At 36.9% G+C, this 23337-nt stretch overlaps 2 protein-coding genes across 2 annotated transcripts; both read left to right on the forward strand.

The window, feature by feature from the left end:
* Window positions 1-267: 267 nt before the first annotated feature.
* Window positions 268-11981, forward strand: LOC120176850 (protein argonaute PNH1-like). Its single transcript, XM_039183167.1, has 24 exons — window positions 268-471; window positions 1664-1765; window positions 4260-4609; window positions 4699-4907; window positions 4997-5143; window positions 5242-5375; window positions 5462-5571; window positions 5907-6013; window positions 6130-6268; window positions 6350-6466; window positions 6739-6846; window positions 6978-7049; window positions 7226-7348; window positions 7465-7624; window positions 7861-7982; window positions 8053-8190; window positions 8263-8405; window positions 10562-10624; window positions 10752-10815; window positions 10891-11026; window positions 11107-11180; window positions 11331-11425; window positions 11506-11537; window positions 11727-11981. Exons 3-24 carry the CDS (start codon window positions 4262-4264, stop codon window positions 11894-11896), a joined length of 2811 nt encoding a protein of 936 aa, XP_039039098.1. The 5' UTR covers window positions 268-471; window positions 1664-1765; window positions 4260-4261; the 3' UTR covers window positions 11897-11981.
* A 6942-nt stretch (window positions 11982-18923) lies between these two features.
* Window positions 18924-22619, forward strand: LOC120176861. Its single transcript, XM_039183174.1, has 2 exons — window positions 18924-19785; window positions 20233-22619. The coding sequence occupies exon 2, from the start codon at window positions 20242-20244 to the stop codon at window positions 21520-21522; it is 1281 nt and encodes a 426-aa protein (XP_039039105.1). The 5' UTR covers window positions 18924-19785; window positions 20233-20241; the 3' UTR covers window positions 21523-22619.
* Window positions 22620-23337: the final 718 nt, after the last annotated feature.

The following is a 23337-nucleotide window of genomic DNA, read 5'->3' on the forward strand; positions in this document are numbered from 1 at the left end:
TAATTATATTTTTTAAATATGGAAATTCTTAATTTAATAATGTTAAGTTCATTAATATAAGATTTCATGCGTTATTATATATAGCATTAAAAATTCAATAGTTTATTATATAAAAAGAAGGAATATAATATAGAAGTAGCAGTACTAATCTAGTATCTGAGGACCTCGAAAGGAGAACCCAGAGCCTGGCTTCTCTCCTTTTTTAAAACCCCAAGCCCCATCCTTTTGCCTTAACAATTAGCACTCCTTTCTCCCTCGCATACCTCAACTCATTTTCTTCCACCGGAATCTCAATTCCAGCCACCGCCAACCCATCGCCGGAACCTGACACCTGGTCTCTCTGTTTCAATCAATTATTCAAACCATATTTCTTCAGTAATCCGTTATATATATAATAAAACCTGCTGCTTGGAAAAGCACTGAAAGCCATTGCCTTTGCCTCTCGCTTATCTTTGCTTTATCGGTATCAGAGTATGGAATCTCACACCTTTAATTGATTTCTTTTTCGTTTTTGGTTATTTTTTAATTAGTTAAAGTTTAGACGTTAGCTTTTTCGCTAATTGATTTTAGTATTCAAAGCTCATTTCTCTTTTGATGTGATTTAAGTGTAAAAAAAAAAAACTTACGAGTTCTTATCAGTTCCACGCTTTCATGTTCTCTAAGTTCTAAACTATAAAATGAAAAAAAAATTAAAGCTTAAAAAGCACATTGAATCCATCTCACAAAGTTATTTCCCACACTCTTTCCCTTTTAAAGTTCCTTTTCTTAAAGGTGGTGAGTGTTCGTTGATGGAAGTAAAGCTGATAATCATTATAAAAATGATACTACTACTGATAATGATAAGTTATTCCTTAGAAGAAGAACCATTTATGGTTTGTCTAAAATACTCGACTCCCCATGATCTTTATTCATACGCCTTGCTTTGGGTTTCCTAGTATATTCGTGCAACTTCGTTTTCCAACAAAGACATTCTTTCTTTTTCAGCAACAGTTTTAAATTTCATCATTTGCAGGAAGAATAAAAAAACAACAACCCTCTTCCCCTTTCCTTGAGCTTTTATCCTTCAAGGTTTCAAGTTTCAAGTTTCAACTAGGTTAGGATTTTTCTTGTGAATTTAAGATCGAGGTTTGTTCTCTGCAATGGGTTTCGATTTTCTCTCTTTATTGCTATTATGGTTATCGTTCTGGTTCATCAACCATGCACATTAATGATAATTTATCTCTTGCTTCTGACAGCTTGTGTAGTTCAATAATGTCCATACATCTGCTGCAGTTTTGCTTTAATATCTTGCAGAAAAATCTCCCTTTTTGTCCATTTATTGTATTTTTGAATAGGTGATCCCTTACCTAAAATGCTTACAAAATCCCTACAAGAAGTTACCCACCACCAACGCCCATCAGTTGGGATTCCAATTGTCAACATTTCATCGGCTTACCCAAAATCTCTATCTTTCTGAATTTTGATATCTGAGCGAAGATTATAGTACTAACAAAACCAACCAAACCAAAACCCGGTTTCTGTTCCTGTTTTTGCATATAGGGTAGCTATATATAGCCGCAGCAGCAGTCTATCTAAGCTACAGATACTGTTGAGATCTTTTCTTTATTTAAGTCCCCATTAAATGAAAAGAACTTTAAAATGTGTATATATTCTTAAATTGCAGAGTATGGAAGCTGGAAATCCTGGTTGTTGAGAAAGCTGATGAAGAAATAACCGCATTTATTGTTAACGTGGTGTTGCTATAAAGGAAACGTAAAAGCAAAAGGTTCGTTCCCAGATTCACAACTCTCTCTCTCTCTCTCTCTCTCTCTCTCTCTCTCTCTCCCTCTCCATTCACTACTATTAAACTCTCCCTTTTACCTAAACACATATACTATTATCCATTATCTATGCCATTTAGGACTAATCTGACACTTCTAAGTCAGATTTCCCTCTAGGGTAAGGGTAATACTTGGAGTTGGGTTCAAACTATCCTTTAAAGTCATTATATGCATAAATCCACTAAATTAATACATGAAATATTCGATACAATTATAGTTTAGTAGTATCTACGTGTTGTTCTTAAAAATTTGAGTTCAACTCTCCTTTTAAATATGCTAAACTATCATGATCTCGTCCCATTCCATGAATACCTTTATTCATCCAATGAGAATAAATGACTTTAAATCAATCAATGAATTTTTTCTCTCCAACTCAATGAGTTCTAAGTCTATCTATTTTATCCAACTTCACGATCACACATATAAATATAGATATATTTCATGATTGTTATTATATTTATATAAACAAATAAAAAGTTTTGTTGTGGAGGGGTTATGGCGTCTTTTGGGTTCATATTTCATTTTTTCTGCTAAAAATTATATTTATTTATTCAAATTAATGATCATAGAGGGTTCGTTAGTGGGTTGTGATGGTGTTGAGTAGCTTTTGAGTATTTTGTTTTCTGGTTTATCTCTTCTTTTCATTTCATGGACATTTCTATGTCTTGAGATCGACCATATTGGCTATACATCAGGGCAACATAGATCCCAAATCAAATAAAAAACAAAAAATGCTTTCGATTAATATTTTTTATAAAATAAAAATTATTTACCAGAACCAAACCAAATAAAAACTTTTGCAACAATTTTTTTTACGAATGAAATTTCAAACTTATTCAGCAATTTAACACTAAAATGTCTGTCTATCAGAAATGAAAAAGAAAAAAATAGCATCGAGTCTAAAATCCAAATATATATATATATATATATATATACACGTGTGTGTGTATACAGTGTGAATGCAAAGGGGTATTTGGGTATAATTTTTGCCATTATGGGCCAATTGATTTGAGCCCAAGTCTAATCAAATACCAAACCGGGGAGGTCGGACCAGTTCCATCCATCATCCACTAAATTTGAAAGGGACATATCATTTGATTGTTCTTCATGTCCTGTAATAATCCCATGGTTGGTAAGTACTGAAATTTACCCTCTTCGTCCTCTTTTTCTAAGCTTAAAGGACCCCTTTCCCTGCAATGGCCCCCTGCCTTTAAAACGGTACCAGCTGACAAATTGCAGCTAATCGTATCCCAATGCATAAGTGGAAAAAGACAGATTTCCGAACAATACAATGTGTCCGATTATTAAACAACCACCAAATCTACTCAAGTGTAAAGTATAAGCCTTTTGCATGAGTTTTTTTTTATCAATATCTCCCAGTTATTTTTAATCCTTATATTGATTTTGATGCTTATCACATTTGAGGCGCTGATTTTCCCATCTGTTGTGTTGTCTTCTGCTGTGTTTGCGACTCTGTTGCCGCTGTTGAAATGACTGTGTGGGTTGTCGAGTGCTTTAATGTTTAGTCACTGTTGGGTGGGCTTTGGGATGAGTTGAAGTTCCTTTATGCCTCCCCTATTTGAAAAACAAAAAGTAGCGTATAACATGCTAGATTGCAAGCCGTCCTGCAAAGAAAGTTGGAGAAAAAATGCAGCCTTCAACGCCACTGCTGCTGCTAATGGACCACAAGGCGCCACAGTTACATGCTTTCAACGTAGCTATCTATGGATAAATATTAAAACTGTGGTGGTCCATCTTCCTCGCGCAACTTTGTCTCTCTCTTTTTTTTTCTTTCCTTCAAAAGTTGACTCCTTGTGAGGGAAGAAATGAGAAATCACACACAAGATATTAACTTTGGGTTCATGGATGCATGGTACATATATGATTAAATGCTTTTGCATGACCTTTATGGATAGACAAATGGGGTGTTTTTTGAATTTCTTTCTTCACTTTCACAATTCTTTGTTTCTTTTGTTGACGATTTCTGAATCTTTGTGCTCTGGATTCTTGCTTTTATGCATGTTTGCATGACTTTTTCGGTCATTGTATTCAAGAGAATATTCAGAGAGAGCTATATAGACTAGTCGAGATTTGATGCCTACATATTTATATTTGTTTTTATCCTCTCTTTCTTTTCTTTTTAATTTGCTGCAACCGTTGCACTGCTTCGTGTGTGTGTTTTCCCAGTTGTTAGCACTGGCTTCTATAAACAAATCCCTTGTAGTAAGATTCTTGCAGAAAACGTGTACAATGTTATGTCATTACCTTTTGAATTTAGTCTTTTTAGCTATCACTTTGTGATCTCTCTCTCGTCTTTTGGTGCAACAATCCCTCCCTCTTTTTTCCCCCTTTCTTTTTCTCACTTTCTAGTGCTCTCATTGAGATATAACACTTTACTTTTAAATTAACAAATTGGTGAATATTTGTTTGTTCTTACAGAAATGCCTCACATGCAAATGAGAGACCTCAAGGAGAACTATGTGGTGTCAAGGGAACCTGTAAAGGCTTCCATGAATCAGAAGAAATCACCCCAAATGAACATCAAAAGTGGGGAAAGATTTGATGATGGTAAGAAGAGTTCTGGAAGGAGAAATGGAAGGAGAAGAGGCCGGGGGTATAAAGTAGATAGGTTACAAGATGGGAAGCTTGAGCCAAGCACGGGTTCTACTCCATGCAAGAGCCTTATGTTCCATAGAAGACCTGGCTATGGCCAGTTGGGAAACAAGTGTATCGTTAAAGCCAACCATTTTCTTGCTGAGATACCAGGATCTGACTTGAGTCATTATACAGTAAGTATAATAGTAAACTAAGTTGAATTTGAAATGCTGAGACTGAAATGTGATAATTATAATTGCTGTGTAATGTTTCTTTGGAACAGGTAGAAATAAATCCAGAAGTTGCTTCTCGTAAATTGGACAAGGCTATCATGACAGAGCTGGTTAAACTTTATAGAAACAGTGACTTGGGGATGAAGCTTCCTGTTTATGATGGAAGGAAAAACCTATATACTGCTGGTTCGCTGCCTTTTACCTCTGAGGTGTTCACTGTAATATTGACCGAGGAAGATGAAGAAACAGGCAATGTTAGGTAATTCATTCATACTACTGCTGTCCTTAGTCCAATTATCAGTTTTCAAACTACTAAGAATTTTGATGCATATATGACTATTTAATCAGGAAAAGAGAATTTAAAGTGACTATAAAGTTTGTAGCAGTCGCTAGTATGGCACAATTGCGTAACCTTCTATCTGGGAAACAAGTTGACACCCCTCAAGGAGCCCTTAACATTATTGATACTGTTTTAAGGGAACTTGCGGCTCAAAGGTAGCAATCTTATTTGTTCTAACCTGTTCTGTTTCACTCACGCCATTAGCAGCTGATTCTAACTTTTCAGTACTCTTTGATTAATTTGATGAGTGCAGATACTTATCAGTTGGAAGGTTCCTTTATTCTCCTAATATCAAGAAACCACAATCATTGGGCGGTGGCGTAGAATCATGGCGTGGCTTCTACCAGAGTATAAGGCCTACACAGATGGGGTTATCGCTGAATATTGGTAAAAACAACCTTTTAGACATTTCCATTTGATCGAGTGATTGCTTTATCTGCCGATTTTCACACTAATATCTGATTCTGTGTTAGATATGTCAACGATTGCCTTCATCGAACCACTACCTGTAATTGATTTTGTTGCTCAAATTTTGGGTAAAGATGTTTATTCAAGGCCAATGTTAGATGCAGATCGTGTCAAGGTATTTCATACTTTGTGGCTCTTGGTGGCCCCACTATTGGCATTCTTGGAAAATCATACATAGATTCTGTATCTTTCACATTGAAACACTTGCAACACTGATTGCAAACACTAATGACATGAAAAATCTGGTTTTGTTAATTTGGTTTCTGTTATGGCCTAAGACAAGAAAAAATCATAATGTCAAATACTGATAACTGCTGCAGCAACATTTCCTAGTTTCTTCTAACTTTCAAGACAGCAGTTTGGTACTTTGAACCTGCATTAACATGACGTAAGTTTAAATCAATCCTTTGCTAATACTTGTAAATTTATCTTTTTGGTCTTGTTCTATAGGTTAAGAAAGCACTTAGAGGTGTAAAAGTGGAAGTGACTCACAGAGGAAATGTACGCAGAAAATACCGTGTTTCGGGGTTAACAACTCAGCCAACAAGGGAGCTAATGTGTGTCTATATATATTTCTTGAATCTGACCTCCCGTTTCTTAGATTTGAAAGTTTGTCTTTGCTTCTTCCAGACTTTTTCCTGGAAATTAACTTTTAATGTTTTTCATTCATCAGTTTCCCACTTGATGAGCACATGAACATGAAATCAGTTGTTGAGTACTTTCAAGAGATGTATGGATATACCATTAGATATGCACACTTACCTTGTCTTCAAGTAGGAAATGAGAAGAAGGTGAATTATTTTCCTATGGAGGTACGTATAGCCCAATTCTCATCAAGCTTTGCATGAAGCACTTAGAGTTACATCCAATGTAATATATATATCTTATCACAGGCTTGCAAGATAGTTGAAGGACAGCGATACACTAAAGGGCTGAATGAGAAACAGATTACTTCTTTGCTGAAAGTTTCGTGCCAAAGACCATGCGAACAAGAATTGGACATTTTACAGGTCCTAAACACAGCTCCTTGGAGTACTTTCTGTCTTGTTCATATAAACTGATGCATATGAAACTGATACGATGTAAAGGCTGCCATTAGTTTTATTGTTTGGAATTCACGGGTCTATGTCAATATAACATCCATCTTTCCATCCTCCCTTTGTTGTTTCGCTACATTCAACGGAACTCATTGGATGATAATCATTTAAACCAACTTGGAAAGTGCATGTTTTCTTTAGCCGGGGGATGGAATTGGTCTGACTGTTATTTGGTGTCTTTACAGACAGTTCAACAGAATGATTATGATCACGATCCTTATGCAAAAGAGTTTGGAATCAATATAAGCAGCAAGCTTGCATCACTTGAGGCTCGGGTTCTTCCTGCTCCATGGGTAATGTTGAAATCACTCTTTAGTCATTTTTCTCCCTCTGTACAGCCACTTTCAATTCTTTACATGATCTATTCAATTCACCTTCTAACTGTTTAAAATCTTGTGCCTTTTATCTTTTTTTTCTTTTAAAGCTGAAGTATAGTGACAATGGAAAAGAAAAAGAACATTTGCCCAAAGTTGGTCAGTGGAATATGATGAACAAGGTTAGTCTATATAAAGGGGTGAAAGTTACTTAGACTTTCACCAGAAATGGCATCATTGTATATCAACTGCATGTTACTTCTATCTAAAGAAAGGCAATTCTTTGTTTGCATCATTGAATATCAACTGCATGCTACTTCTATCTAAAGAAAGGCAATTCTTTGTTGGCTTGCCGCAGAAAGTGATAAATGGAAGCACTATAAGATACTGGGCTTGTATCAACTTCTCACGAAGTGTTCAAGAGAGCACTGCACGTGGCTTTTGTCTGGAGTTAGTTCAGATGTGCCAAGTATCTGGCATGGTGAATTCTCCTAACCTTTGTTTCACTAAACTCAGTTCTATAATTCATCTCTTGAACTACTTCGAATGGCACCTTTCAATGCTTGAATCTTTGATAATTTTGGTTATTAAATACAGGAATTCGAACGAGACCCTGTAATTCCTATATATTCAGCAAGACCAGATCAAGTTAAAACGGCACTGAAATATGTATATTGTGCTGCTGTAAACAAACTTGAAGGAAAAGACATGGAATTACTCATTGCCATTCTTCCGGACAACAATGGTTCCTTATATGGTATGCCCCTTCTTGCAACTATATAATCTGTTTGAATAAATATAATCATAAAGAAAAAATAATAGTTTTTTCCTGCATATGAAAGTAGAGAATTAACATTTTGAGCACCAAGTTTTGCATACCATTCTCAAGCTTTAATTCATTCACTCGGTTTAAACCGAACCCTCTCAGCTCCTTCTGTTGGGATGAGACGTGCAGCTTTAGTCTATACTAAGAACAATTTGTTCTGCATTCAGGTGATCTTAAACGAATTTGTGAAACTGATCTGGGTTTGATTTCTCAATGCTGCCTGACAAAGCATGTTTTCAAGATTAGCAGACAGTACTTGGCAAATCTGTCACTTAAAATAAACGTCAAGGTCTGTTATAAATTATGTTTTTTTGTCTTGATAAAACGTGATATTTATACCGTTTTTCATAATTTTTAAGATGGGAGGAAGAAATACTGTGCTCTTAGATGCTTTAAGTTGGAGAATTCCTTTGGTTAGTGACATTCCAACGATAATATTTGGAGCTGATGTAACTCATCCAGAGTCCGGAGAGGACCGCAGTCCGTCAATAGCTGCTGTAAGTGAAATCCTGTAAATTAAAAGCTGATAATATGTCTACACCATAGCCTTAATGATTTCTGAAATACAGGTTGTGGCCTCACAAGACTGGCCAGAAGTGACAAAGTATGCTGGCCTAGTTTGTGCCCAGCCTCATAGGCAAGAACTTATTCAAGATCTATTCAAGACTTGGCAGGATCCACAACGAGGAACAGTTGCTGGAGGCATGATCAGGTTTGTTCATTTAAGATTTTATCATCACCATTGAGGTAGCTCGTCGTTCTTTCATTAGTTGTCCAATCTTATAATTAAGTCCATAATTCAAAGTTCTAAGCAGTTGGTCATCTTGGTCCTCTTCAACATGATCGTATATGAACGAACTGCCTGCTAATTTTTCAGACAAGTGTTTCAAGTTTGAACTATTTTTCTGCATTAACTCATTTCCATTAAGTTCAAATTGTGGATGCTTTTTTTTTTTTTTACAATTTTAAGGCTTCAAGTGTGTGTGTGTTTTTATATGCATATTATATATTTAGAGGTCCATATCATATTTTTTTTTTATAGGAATAGAAGGCCTCAATAAAACCTCCTTCGTGATTAACGGAACTTAAAAGTAGCTCCTTAATCCGCACAAGGAGAAAAAGAGTGCCCTAGGATTTCATTAAACTCAAATATAACAAAGTAATACAAACTAATCTCCCTCAAGAGATACAAAACCAGAAAGAAACAGCCCTTAACAGAACATAATTCAACCAATACCAGCCTTAGCTAGGACATCCGCCTCTATATTGGTTGTCCTACTAACCCAACTAATAAAACCTTCATAAACACTAAGCTTTTGAATAATGTCTTTAACAATTTGAACATAAACAACAGGACAAGAGACCACATCCTTAACCCAGCCAACTGCCACCTTACTATCACTCTCAATAATCAATCTATCTTTAAACCTATGACAAATAGATTCATAAAAATCTAAACCCTTTAGGATAGCCTTCAATTCCATTAAAGTTGGGGGGGCCCGGGCCAGCAGGCTCTTTGAAGGAGCCAAGAATCGAACCAGACATGTCTTTCAAAATACCACCTAAACCACTCCTCTTCCAATCACTCGAAGTAGCCGCATCCACATTAAGTTTAATAAAACCTTTTGGAGGAGGGGACCAAGGAAACATGATTGAAATCCGATTAGAATGGGACGAGTAGGAATCCACTAAGGAAGGGTCAGCAATAAGATCATCCTTGGAAATAGTAATATGAGTTTCCTTAGCTAGAAACCATGAAGCAAGCCTGCACCTTGCTAGAAAGAAAATCTCTGCTCGATCAAGCTTCCCTCCTTCAAACACTATAAAATTCCTGGTCTTCCAAATTGTCCATAAAACAGCTCCAGGGATAAATGACCAGATAAGAGAGTTGGTCTTCAAGTCATTCCAAGCCAATAGGAATCTTTTAGCATCTGCATGAAAAACAGACTGAAAATTCCAATAGCCAAAGAATTTCATCCAAATTGGCCAAACAACCGAACAGGAAAAAAATAAATGCGATGAAGACTCTTCTTCTAGATTACAAAAAGAACACAAAGTATCATTTATGCCCTGAACATCTCTCTTAACCAGAGTTGTCTTCACTGCCAACTTCTTTAAGATAACTTGCCAAAGAAAAGTCTCTACTCTTGGAGGCAACATACCCCTCCAAACATTAGACTTCCAAAATTTAGCTTCCTCCGAATCGGGAGAACCCGAATAAGATAGATTGACACATGATTTTACCGTGAACCTTCTCCAATCCCCTTCCAAAACAGTCCATCAGCGGCATCAGCAGAAATAGAAAAATCAGAGATAACAGCCATCAAATTCGCCCATTGCTCAAATTCCCAGTCATTCAACTCTCTCCTCAGCTGAACGTTCCAAATCCAACCCCCTGAACTGAACTCCCTAAACTGAAATAATCTTCCTGCTTTATTCACTGCAATAGAAAATAGTCTAGGGAACAATACCATCAAAAGATGATCCAATCCCCAATTGTCTTGCCAAAATCGAATGTTCCTCCCATTGCCAATTTTATAGCTATATTTACCTCTGATACTACAGCCCAACGAATCAGCTTTATAATGATTACTCACCATATCTCTCCACATCCAAGAAAATTTAGGAGAAACTTTACTGTCGAACTACATCAAGGAAGGGTCCAATTTATATTTGATGCAGAGCATTTCCCTCCAAACCACCTCCCTCTCAATAGCAAACCTCCAAGCCCACTTTTCCAAAAGTGCCCTATTCACCACATTTAAATTAAGAACCCCCAAGCCTCCTTCAATTTTTGGTTTACAAACGTCGGACCAGCTTACTTGCAAATATACTGAAGTAAATTTATTAACTTCGTTGGAAATGTAGGGAGCTCTTACTTGCATTTAAAAAGGCCACTGGACAAAAGCCACTGAGGATTATCTTTTACAGGTACACTGTAAAATTATTAGCTAAGCTTACTTGCAATTACAGGTTGCTGTTTAGATTTGAGTAATAGCTAAGCTTCAAGCTACTCTATTAGTTCAAGGTTTTTCTAATGTTGCTAAAAATTCTGCAGAGATGGTGTGAGTGAAGGACAATTCTACCAGGTTCTCCTATATGAACTCGACGCCATAAGAAAGGTTAATTATACATAAAGACATTTGGTGCAGGTTTACCATCTTTATCGTATAGGCTAATACCGTGTTAATGTCCAGGCCTGTGCATCACTGGAATCCACTTACCAACCTCCAGTTACATTCATAGTAGTTCAGAAGAGGCATCATACTAGGTTGTTTGCCAACAATCACAATGACAGAAGCAGCACTGACAAGAGTGGAAATATATTACCTGGTAAATGTTCTTTCCCGGGTTCACCGTTTGGTTAATTAAAATGTTAAAGATTAATATCTACTTGAAGTTTCCAAATGTAGGTACTGTGGTCGATTCCAAGATCTGTCATCCGACAGAGTTCGACTTCTATCTGTGTAGCCATGCCGGAATCCAGGTATGGAATCCAGTCTTAGATTCTATGCCTTAATTGTTTCGAATTAGAAACTGGTACTTTAGCATAGAAGTTGTGGATTTTTGGTTGGCATGCTACTGCTGCAAGTCTACTAGCACTATATGTTTTTAAATCGAAACTGGAAATCGACAGGGGACAAGTAGACCTGCTCATTATCATGTTCTCTGGGATGAGAATAACTTCACAGCGGATGAAATCCAGTCTCTAACGAACAACCTCTGTTACACGTAAGAATTTCAATTTGTTTCGATGCTATATAGGTCATCTTTGTTGATATATTCACATTAATGGATTCACTTTATTGCAGGTATGTTCGGTGCACGCGATCTGTTTCAGTCGGTAACTTCTAATCTGCGACTTGCGTAACCTCATAGCATGCTAGAACACATTTGCGTGGTTTTGTGACAAATTGATGGGAAACTTCATATATAACAAGAAACCATTTGAATTACTTTCTTTGGCATGGGGAGTTTGCTAAAATTTTGCGACAGCATAAAAACAATCTGTTTTTCTTTTTACTGTGTGCAGTGCCCCCGGCATATTATGCTCATCTAGCAGCCTACCGAGCTCGATTCTACATTGAACCCGAGGCATCTGAAAATGGTAAAGCACGAAGCACGCGCATAGCCAATGGATCATCGGTTCGGCCTTTACCGGCCTTGAAAGAGAAGGTGAAGAACGTGATGTTCTACTGTTAGAACATGAAGGGGATGATTGAAGAACGATATGTACATGCTTGTTGTGTTCATAGTGTAAGCATTTTAATTGTGGAAAAATCGCAACCAACGACTTGACTGTAACAGTAAGTAGCAGATTAACAAAGGCTTTTAAAGCAAATGCCAGAGTTCTATCTAAATGAATGGATGAATTACATTGCTGGTCAAAACACATGCAAGAGTCTTTTCAATATGGTAATGAGAATTTGACTGGTCTTCTTTTACCACATTTATACACAGCCTGTAATAACTTGAGGAGGAGATTTCCAAGCTGAAAAGGGGATCCGCATTTCATTTTACTGGTCTCGAGAAACTGGGACCTGTCTTGCAAATTAAATGTAAAATTTGACATTTGAACAGATTAGATAATTGGTGGCAACTGATTTGAACTGAAAAAAACTTCACTGTGCATACCAGAACATCACCACCTCTACTGTCCCTGTCAGATTCTCAACCCAAAAAACAATTGGGGGAAACAGTCACTTGCAGTATCTGTATTGCTAAGAAATTTTATGCTGAAAGATAATTAAATTAAAATCATAAAAGACGAAAAGCAATTAATGGTTGCAAACAATTTGGATTAGAAGATGTAAGATGCAAGCACTTTTTTTTATGGTCAAAGTGATTGTTACAAGCTACTGTCGTTGCATGTCTCAATCGACCAAGGTTGCTGTTCTTTTCTTCCTCAATATGGATTCAAAATCTTTGCCTCATTCAATCACGTGTATGTTTTTTTTTTTATCCTTTCGGTCGATGATAAAGCTAGCATTGTTGGAATCTAGACTTTTCCACCCCCATAATTAGCGTTATTTATCACTCCTAATATCTCCCTTCTCATTATTTATCAGAGCCGTAGTTGAGAATCTTTTAAGTGATGATAATAATAATAAATAATGAAAATTGATGGAATCCCATTTTCTTTTTAGAAATTACATAAATTTATTAATTGGATACTGCTGTCTGAAAATGAGATTTACTGCAACTTACTATTGTATTGGCATAAAGGCAGGATACTCCCACACGTTCTACGAACCTGATGGTGAAATCTTTAATTTAAGATGCGACAATTTCACTTTAAATTGACTATTTTTCAATAAAATAAATTAATAAGTATTATTCAATAAATTACTGCCTCTCAAGTCCAAGCTCAAGTGGGGGTGACAGTACTAGGATTGTTAGACATGATCTGTACGTGAAAAATTAAAATAATGATTTTGAAACAATTATTTCATAAAAGAAATTTATACCTAAAAGGAAAATGAATAGACTTATTAATGGATAATATATGAACTTATTTGTTTTTTTTAAATTGATATGTGAAATCAAAATCAATAAAAAAGAATTGAAAGTGAAAGGGTTGAAGATGTGCTTCGACGACTGCGACGTTGGATGAAGCCGGATCAGGATGAGGTGAAAATTAATGTTGATGGGGCGTATTGCAAGGAGTCTAGAGTTGCGGCTGTTGGTATTGTGGCTCGGGATTCGTATGGAATGGTTATTGGGGGATTGGCTAAGAGGATTGATCTTCCATTCACGGCAGAGTCTGCGGAAGCTGTTGCTTTTACGGAGGGAATTCGACTGGCTTCTGAGAATGGGTGGAACAAAGTCATTATCGAAGGAGATGCCATGTCGATTGTTTATAGGCTGTCAAATCAGGATTCGAGAAAATACAGGATATTTCTACAATTGGATTGCTGCTCAATGGGGCTAGACGGATGCTCGCTTACCTCCCTATGCTTAAAGTTCATTATGTATGTAGGGAAGCTAATCGTGTCGCCCATGTTCTTGCTCAATGGGCCTTATCGAACAACAATTCAGTTTGATTTTTTCTTGATGAACCTGATTGTATTAAGCAAGCTGTAATTGATGATGCTATTGGAATATAAGGATCTTTTCCTTTAAAAAAAAATGCTGGGAAGTATCACATGTGGGCCCCAAATTTAATGGTCTTAGTTTTGGACCACTTTGATCCGGGAATATCCGAGTCACATGAATCATGGGTCGGGTTTTGACTTTATTTATAAAAATTTTTATATATATAATTTTAAAATTATTTTATACGTCGTATCCCATCCTATCCCCGGGCAACATAACACTCAGAACCTGAAAAAGGTATCTGAGCAAATTACCCAGTTTGGAAAGTAGCAAGTACCTGCCAGTTCTGTATCTCTCATAATTTTCATCTTTTTAAGCCTAATGCCTAATGCCTAATGCCTAATGCCTAATGCCTAATGCCTAATGCTAACTCTAACCACCAAATTTAATGGTCTTAGTTTTGGACCACTTTGATCCGGGAATATCCGAGTCACCAGGACGTGAATGATGATGAATCATGGGTCCGGTTTTGACTTTATTTATAATTTTTTATATATTTATAATTTTAAAATTATTTTATACGTCGTATACCATCCTATCCCCGTATCTATATCATGGCAACATAACACTCAGAACCTGAAAAAGGTATCTGAGCAAATTACCCAGTTTGGAAAGTAGCAAGTACCTACCAGTTCTGTATCTCTCATAATTTTCATCTTTTTAAGCCTAATGCCTAATGCCTAATGCCTAATGCCTAATGCCTAATGCCTAATGCCTAATGCCCAATGCCTAACGCTAACTCTAACCACCAAATCAACCTCTGCTATCTTCTTCATAACCATCATTTGCCCGATTCAAGGACATAGGAGAAAATAGGTATATACGGAAAATCATAGGAACAGATTTCTCCTGGAGTAAAATCACAATGAAAATAACATCCATAATACTGGAAAAAAAAACGGGTGTTTTTTTCATTTAATTTTTTCTCCTCGATATATCACATTTTTCATTTAATTTTTTCTATCAGGCATCATTCAAATTATTTTTTTCGAACTAACACCTTTTGCAGTAAGGCGCGTCCCCTACAGCGCACTTTACGTTAATCTGGCCCCACGTGTGTAAAGCGCGGCACCTGGGGCGCGTCTTACGCCATATAGGGTAATAGCGCGAGACATGGACCTCGTCTGACCTTTAATTCAATTATATATAGCGCAAAGAAAGGGTCGCGCCTTAGCTTTAACTGATATAATTATATAAGGTGCGATGCAGGTATTGCGTCTTGTATAATTATAGCAACTTTTCTCGGCTATAAATACCCTTCTCCCCCAGTAAACTCTTCACATCTCCCCTCTCAACTTATAAATTAAAACAATTTCCTCAACGAGTCAATAATTCCGACAATCTTCTTATATTTGATTTAGAAGTTCGTGCGATTTTTCGTTATAAGGTAATTTTGTTATAATTTTTTTATTATACTTATTATTTATTATAATTATTTGAAAAAATATTATACTAATTGTTATCTTTTCGTTCATATATTATTCATTTAATCAGGTTTGTTTCAGTTTTTTTCCAGATATAATATTGTCGCAGTTTTAAACTCAAAGAATGACGCGACTTTCAGCTATTGTTTATTATGATGGTGAAATTCGAGAAGATGAAACCGGCATTGTTTTCGTATCAAATGAGCGTGTTAAAATATCATTTAAGAGAAACATAACTCTTGAGGAGCTGATAACGAAGATTTCGATGAAGGTTCATATTAGAAGTAGTAGAAGAATGTCGTCGTTGCAATACAGATTGAACAGTAAAAAACGATACAAAAAAACGAGATTGAACGTTGGTGTTATATGTGATTATAATAAAAGATATAATAAGTGACAAATTGAAGAAAGTTTGAGAACACAATTATTAAATTTTATAAAACTAATAACAATTTGGTATTTGAACATAATTTTAAATACAACAAACTTACAAAAAGTATTATAAATGATAACCAAATAACTGATATTAAATGGTAATAAACAAAATTAACCAAAATACATTAACAAAACTGTATAACAAATTTAACAAAATAAAATAAAATAAATTCAACCACATTAACAAAATAAAGTAAGTATTAAATGATAAAAAATTACAATAAAGAAATCCAATAAACAACTAAATACAAATATAAAAAAAAACCAAATCTATCGATGCATGCGACGCGAATGTGTTCCGCAGGGCGGTGGTTGTCGGTCTCGAGGAGGATTTCTTCGTATCAGTGGTTGTGACTCCTCGTTGTTATCATCATCACCATCATCGTCGTCGTTGTCGTCGTCGTCGTCGTCGTCATCGTCGTCGTCGTCATCGTTGTCATCGTCGTCGTCGTGAGCAGCTACATTAGGTTGATGAGGAGCTTATGACGATGAAGTACCTCCATAGAATAAGGACCTTGGAGGTGTATGACTGACTATCCCACCGGCCTGCGAAAACTGAGAAAACTCATAAAACCCAGACATCGCTGAGTGTGAAAACTATACAGGAGGTGTCTGTGCTGCGGCCATGGGTAATAAGGCTGAACCCGCCAAAATATGGTCATATGAACCTCAAGTCAGATCTGCAAACATAGACCCATAATATCCTTCAGAAGGGGTCATAAAACTCTGTGACGGTGGCAGTAGCGGAGTCATAAAACTAGGTGACAGTGGCGGCGGTGGCATCAGGTAAGGGAATGGCGATGGAGGCATCACATATGGCTGCGGAAGGTAAGTCGCTATAGACGATGGCTGCTGTGAAGGTCCTGCTGGTGCAGTTGAGGATGAACCGGAAGCACCTATTCTCTGTCCACGAGTCGGGGGACGATGGTGCTGTGTCAGTGAACGTCTCTGTCGACGTCGCTGAAAGGTCCACCCTCGTGCATCATCGGAAAGCAGAAACGGTTTCCCGTTACTGTTGAACCACTCGTAATAACCGTCAGCAACCATCAAGAAGTCAGTAAAAATGGGCTCTCTACGGAGAAGGCACCGATGTCGATCCTCCCACAGCACGACCCACTCGTGATGCCTCACCAGTCAATCTGTATCAGTCTTGCCGCGTCTATCTGTGCTATGCAACTCGCCCATATTGCGAGGTGCTTCCGGAATTGGTTGAAAACAACCAAACTGCCGGAGCACGCGATCAGTGGAGTGTCACTCGACGATTGCATAATAGATCAAAAGGACCATCGCCATCCAAACATCTAATGGGCAACTCAACTCAGGTGGGATCACCATCCTCACATAATCATTAGAATATGAAACCCTTCAAATTAAAACAAATATATATAATTTTTATCAAAATAATAATCTAATTATACAACTATAATCTAAAATCAATTTTTAAACATTAAAAGGCATACCTATGTGCCAACCTTCTGATCGATTAACACCCTCATTTTTTCTAAATCATAAGGTAGCTCCTGATGATTTTTCCTATCAGTAGACCACCTATTCAAGGAAAAAAATTTATTATAAACTGTATAAAATGATTAATATACGAAATCAATTTTATAATTACCTCAATAGTAGTGGAAATACGAATGAGTTCTTGACAACGGGACATAAAAAGAGCAATCGATACCACGCCCCTAGATAGTCCCGGCACAAAGCAGTCCATGAACCGTGCACCATCCTCGATATCACATCTCCATCCATCGAAAGCCCCAGGTGCATAGAAACATCCTCAAGTGTAATCGTGCACTCTCCACACGAAAGATGGAATGTATGGGTCTCCGGCCTCTACCGCTCCACCAAGGCAACAATAAGGTCTGGTTCTATCTTACAGTGACCCTCATATCTACATATGTGACTGAATCCAACCTCTACTAAATACGGCATGACACGGCCAGATATCACTAACTTAAGGTTCCTAATAAAAAGATCTAATAAACAGCCTCTCTCCTAAAATATAAATAATTACAAAAATTAATTTTTAAACTAATAATCATGCATTAAATAAATATATAAATTATTACTATTAATTTAAATTAAATTAAAACGTTAAAATGTTACCCTATCAGCAAAATGTCGAGATATATGATTTCCATCCAAGCGAAGCAGACAACCTTCCATTTTATATCTGTAAAAAAATTAATTAAATACAATACTAAATAATTTAAATACTTAAATAAATTAAATATTAAATATTAAATATAATAAAATATACCTTAAACAGAGAATATAAAAGTATTTGAGAGAGGTTTAGAGAAGTTGAGGGAAGTTGAGAGGATTTGGTGTGAGGAAAGTGATTGAGGATAGGGGTATTTATAGGGAGGGATGGGGTGTGAACGGTCGGGGTAGGTAGGTAATTAAACCTAAGGCGCGCCGTAGGGGGCGCGCCTTTCTGACGCGTGTCAGATTTGCAGGTAAGGCGCGTTGCCTGCACCGCACTTTACACACGTGTATCTAGTCAGCATAAGGTGCTTTTCAGGGGGAGAGCCTTACCCCACGTGGAGCCAGATCAGCGTAAAGCACGCTGAAGGAGGCGCGCCTTACTGCAAAGGGTGTTAGATCGAGAAAAATAGTCTGAAGGGTGCCTGACAGGGAAAATTAAATAGAAAAGGTGATATATCAAGAAAAACGCCAAAAGGCGAGTAAAAAAGGAAAAAAAACAGAATTACCCCAAATTTACAGCAAGGTCTTAGTTGTGACTACTTATTTACTATTAGCACGCCTTTGATTAGGATGGCCTATGAGTATCCGGTACCGGCGCATCAGGTAAGGCTTGCCAGGTCGAAGCAGCAATAAGGGGGCCACTATGCCAACCCAGAGTCAAGCACCTATCGTTTTCTTCCACTGAGTACCCTTCCGCCGAAAACAGTGTCAACAACAGGCTAGCTTGCTTATACGCGTTGGACCCCAAATATAATGGTCAAAATTCAACGCTACTCAGACGTGTTCTCCACTTAGCCAACGGTTCGTGTCTTTCGACTCGAGCTGACCCTTCACAGCTCACCATGTTGGTTATTTCCCTTTGAATGCATATATCGGAGAATGCCTTGTCAGGTTGAATGCTGCAAGCTTCTAAAGAATCTAACATCGTTGAATAATAATGAAGAGCTTCAATAAAAGGTCTAAAAAACCTGATTGGTTGTGGTTTGCTTCTTGTTCCACGACGGTCATGATTTTCGGGTTTAAGCTCCAGATCCAACTCAAAACAATTTCGATAGGGGAATTTCGGGTTGGATCAGAATCGAGAATTTGGATTCACCTGAAGCATCCACGGTTTTACGTTTTCGAGCCCGGAAGCCTCGACTCCGCGGAAGGCAAAACGAACGTTGACAGACCGAGCCAACTCCGTGAGTCACAACCTGATTTCACGAATCGAGTCACGACCATCTGGAGATGGATGTCCGATGCCAGTGAGACGAAGTAAAGGAGGTTCACTGGGTCGTAAAGCGAGGGCTTGTATCTGTTGGTAATGCTCATTGAATATTGATATTGGAAAATTAGGTAAATGCTCATTGAATATTAGAAAATTAGGTAATGCTCATTGAATATTGAAAAATTAGGTATTTCCACTAGCATTAGAAATGACTATTTTACCCTCACTATTTAGTCTATAAAAAGAGAGCAATTTCATTCATTTTGAATCATCCCAAGCAAACATTTTATTTGAAAACACTCATCTCTTTTAAGTGTTGTTTGAGTTGAGAGAAGATCAATACCACCGAGTTCACTCCAGTTTTTGGGTGTATGAATTCTTTGAGAGCCGTGTTAACATCGGGGGAACGGTCCGCCTACTGCAGCAATTACACACATCAGGGCGAATTCGTTTATAAGGCAATGGTTAATACCATGGCACGGTTTCTAATATGTTTCTTTTAAATTATAATTTATCTTTCCTTTCAGTGTTAACGGTGTTATTTTGCAGTCTATTTTCCAACAATTTAGAAACGAAATTCATACTGCTACTATGCTCGAACATAGTTGAACTTCAAAGAAGATATGGGCTTTGAACAAGCAAATTCCACGTATGGCTGCAAAAAGTAATAGGGTTTCAACTATTATTGTTGAAAATAAAAGTTCAAACGTCTGGTATGTTAGTTTGATTATAGTAACAATACTATCAATTTAATTGGTAGTTCAATTTCATGTTAAAACCATTGAAAGTCTTTTAATGCGTGGAGTTTTTAATGCATAATAATGTATGAGGTTTAAAACATATGCACGTTAGCATTAAGGCCATTAAATATTATTTTTAACATTGGTTTTAATAGTGATAAATGCATGAGATTAATGCATTAATGATGCCATGAATTTTAGTGGTTTCAATATTTTAATGCTTGAATTATTAATATATGCTTTCAATGTTTTAAAGATTAGTGCTTCATAATTTTTAAGATTGATATGTGTTAGGTACATTTGAAAGCAATTATAAATTCTTTAACAATTTATTGGAAATGGTATATATAATGCGTTTAAGGACAATGAAAACTATAATATCATTTTAAGAAATGGTATTTATTTTACAAATCATACTAGGAATAGGCGATGATCATCCAGGCGAGCAGGGCGAGAGGATCGTTCGGGAAAGAATGTGTTACGATTATCATCTTCAACATTCCAGAGTTTCTTCATCATAAAGGCCTTTGGCGTTTTTTTGTCAAATATGGTGAGGTTATCGATTCTTTCATCCCTATTAAAAGAAGCAAGGGAGGAAGCAGGTTTGGTTTTGTTCGGTTCACCAGTTTAGCGGATGCGAGGAAGGCTATCTCTTGTGCTGATAGATCGTGGATTCAAGGCAACAAAGTAAGAGTTTTTATGGCGAGATTTCAACCTCGTGAAGCTTTCTGGAGAAAGAAATGTTCTGTTCCAAAACTAGCTGTGAACAAGAGTAGAGTGGAGGATGCTAATCTTCTTAAGACTCCCATTATCGGTGTTATTGATGAGGATAAGCTTTTTACTCTTAAAGATAGTTTGGTTAGTTGGTGCAGGAAATTCTTCAAATTGAAGGAGCTGGCTACTATCATGCAAAAAGAAGGCATTTTGCGTCCGAGACTTATGAGATTAAGCGGATTAGCAATTTTAATTATATTTGAAGATGAAGAGAGTATGAATTTTACACTTAACAATCAGTCTGAGGCGTTGCAAACCTGTTTCGGCAAAGTGGAAGTGTGGTCGGAAAATGTTCGGTGCAACAGTCGACGGGCATGGTTATCGTGTAAAGGGATCCCACCGTTTGTGTGGAGTCCTTCTACATTCAGAAACTTAGTAGGAAAATGGGGAGAGCTCATTTCCATAGAGGATGAAACTTTAAATCCTGGTTCCTTTGATAGGGCTTTGTTTCAGGTTATTACGAACCAACAAGCTCGAGTGGAAGAGATTGTTGAATTGAGAGTCGGGGATAGAACTTTTTCAGTATTCGTCTCAGAGTTTGAACCTTGTTTCAACCCAGAATCTGTTTGGGAAGATTCGTTGTTGTTGGATGAAGCTGTTGCTTACCCGGTTTCTCCTGTGGGTGAGCGTGATATGGTCTCGCCAGTCATGGCTTCTGAGCGGGAAACTTGTGCCGGTTTATCTTTCCATGCTAATCTTGATCATTCAGCGAATCGAGAGTTCATCCATGGTTTGAGCGAGGGTGATGTATCGTGGCGTTTCGAAGAGGATCGACTTTTGGATTCAGATTCCCAGGCAGCTCGTTGCAGCTCGTTATGGGGCAGCTGCGTATGTTGCGTCGTGCCAGAGGAGTTGTCTTTCTTATGCGGTGGAGGAAGACTTTTGTGCGCATGTGGACCCAAGAATGGTAGTAAGTGCTGGTGTAGACGGTGTTAATTTTGAATTGGATTTGTCGCTTAGCATGAAAAAGTTGGCACATGCCAATTCAAATTATAATGCGCATGAGGTGGGAGCATTAGTTAATTTGCAAAAGGATTCAGATCTTTTTAATGCGCATGAGGTGGGAGATTATATTAATTCGCACAATTTGATTGCTGGTCTCGAGGATAATGGTTGCGTCAGTCCTATTACACCGTTGGATAGGTCGTCATACAAGGGTAATTGTGCTAGCCCGACTGTCGAGTTATTTTCATTCCAAAGAGAGGATGAGGGGAATTTTTCTAACTCTCATGTTGATCGTGATTATGAGGACACGGTGGTATTGCCTTTTCAGTCCTTCACCAAAAATTTGAAGTTGAAGAAATTTGGATCTATGCTTGATATTCAGGGTAAAGTCCTATCTAAAGCTGAAAGAAAAAGGAGAGATCGAGCGCTGAAGAAATTAAATTTGGATAAATCAGATCTTTTATTATCTGAATTATCAGGTATTTCTATTTCAGATTCAGTTTTAAAGCAAAGGTGGGCTGAAGCCTTTGTTGAAGCGCAGGAGGCAGTGTCAGTTGGTAGGCAACTTGGACTTTTCGTTGGTAGTCCTTGATATGTGGTTCTTTAGAAGCTTTGTCGTTAGCTATGCGTTCTCGCAGATGTTTTTACAGTATAGTCGGGGTTGCTTTGTGAGTTTAGGACTATTTATGATGTCGCAGATGAGAAGATGATGGGAGTTCTATTTGGATGGTCCTTGGTGCAGTTATAGTCTTGATCCGAGATGTTATGGTGCCGTTCTTGAGGATCTATTGTTTGATGTCAGACAGTCATGTTTGTGGGGTGGACTAGTGTAACTGGAAGTTTATTTTGTGGTTAGTGCTTTCATTCCGGGTTGATGTAGTCTCATGTTTCTTAGATAGTGTGCGTTTTCTCAGGAGCTAGTTTATGGCTTTCTGTTCTTTTCACCTTATGGTTCACTCTTTTTCCTCCAAATAGGTTTAGGGAGGTTTTTTAATGAGGTCCATGAGGTGGTGTACCTTGTATCCTTACCAATACAAAGTACTCATTTTTCAAAAAAAAATTAATATATTATAATCATTATGCGGTTATAACTTTTGATTTAGAGTTATTGGCTGTTTTATGGCATTATTATTATGCCTTAACATTTATGTGTTTATGATGAAACATTAAAAGAAACTTTTAAATGTGGATTAAGATTACATTTAAAAATTTGATACATTTGTGTTGTGCTTATGATGCATCGGTTGAATATGCATTAGTGGTAATTTTTATTGACAATTCATTTGGGTAATAAATGGATTAATATTTGAATAATGAAAAATCATGGAAAAAAAACGGTAAGCTTTGAATAGAGTTTTTAATGGTTCTATTCTAGCAAGCAATTGAATTGTTTAATGACAATTAAATAAGCTTTAATGACAATTAATAAAGCTTTAACAATTTTGTTTAAAGGTGGTAGATGGTCGTTTTATTCTTAGTGAATTGTTTCATGTTTCCATGGCATGCCTTATTTAATTCTTTATTATGTGTTTAAGAATTTTAATATGGTTGGTTCATGTACACTGAGTTGAGCTATGAAACTATTCAATTTCTGAATAGTAAGTTTAAAATAAATGTTAACTCTCTTGTCGTACTAATAATTTATTTTGAGAAATTTATAAAGATAACAAAACAATTGCAATTTTGGAGACTCATGAAGATGATGATGTTGAATGATAAGATTCTTCAAACTCAATAGTTGTTAAATTCGATTTGATTTCCACAATATCTTGAAGATAAGAAACCAAAATCCTAAAGATAAGGATC

This window comes from Hibiscus syriacus, unplaced genomic scaffold (assembly GCF_006381635.1).
Source record: "Hibiscus syriacus cultivar Baekdansim isolate YM2019G1 unplaced genomic scaffold, ASM638163v2 tig00003403_pilon, whole genome shotgun sequence".
Taxonomy (NCBI): domain Eukaryota; kingdom Viridiplantae; phylum Streptophyta; class Magnoliopsida; order Malvales; family Malvaceae; genus Hibiscus; species Hibiscus syriacus.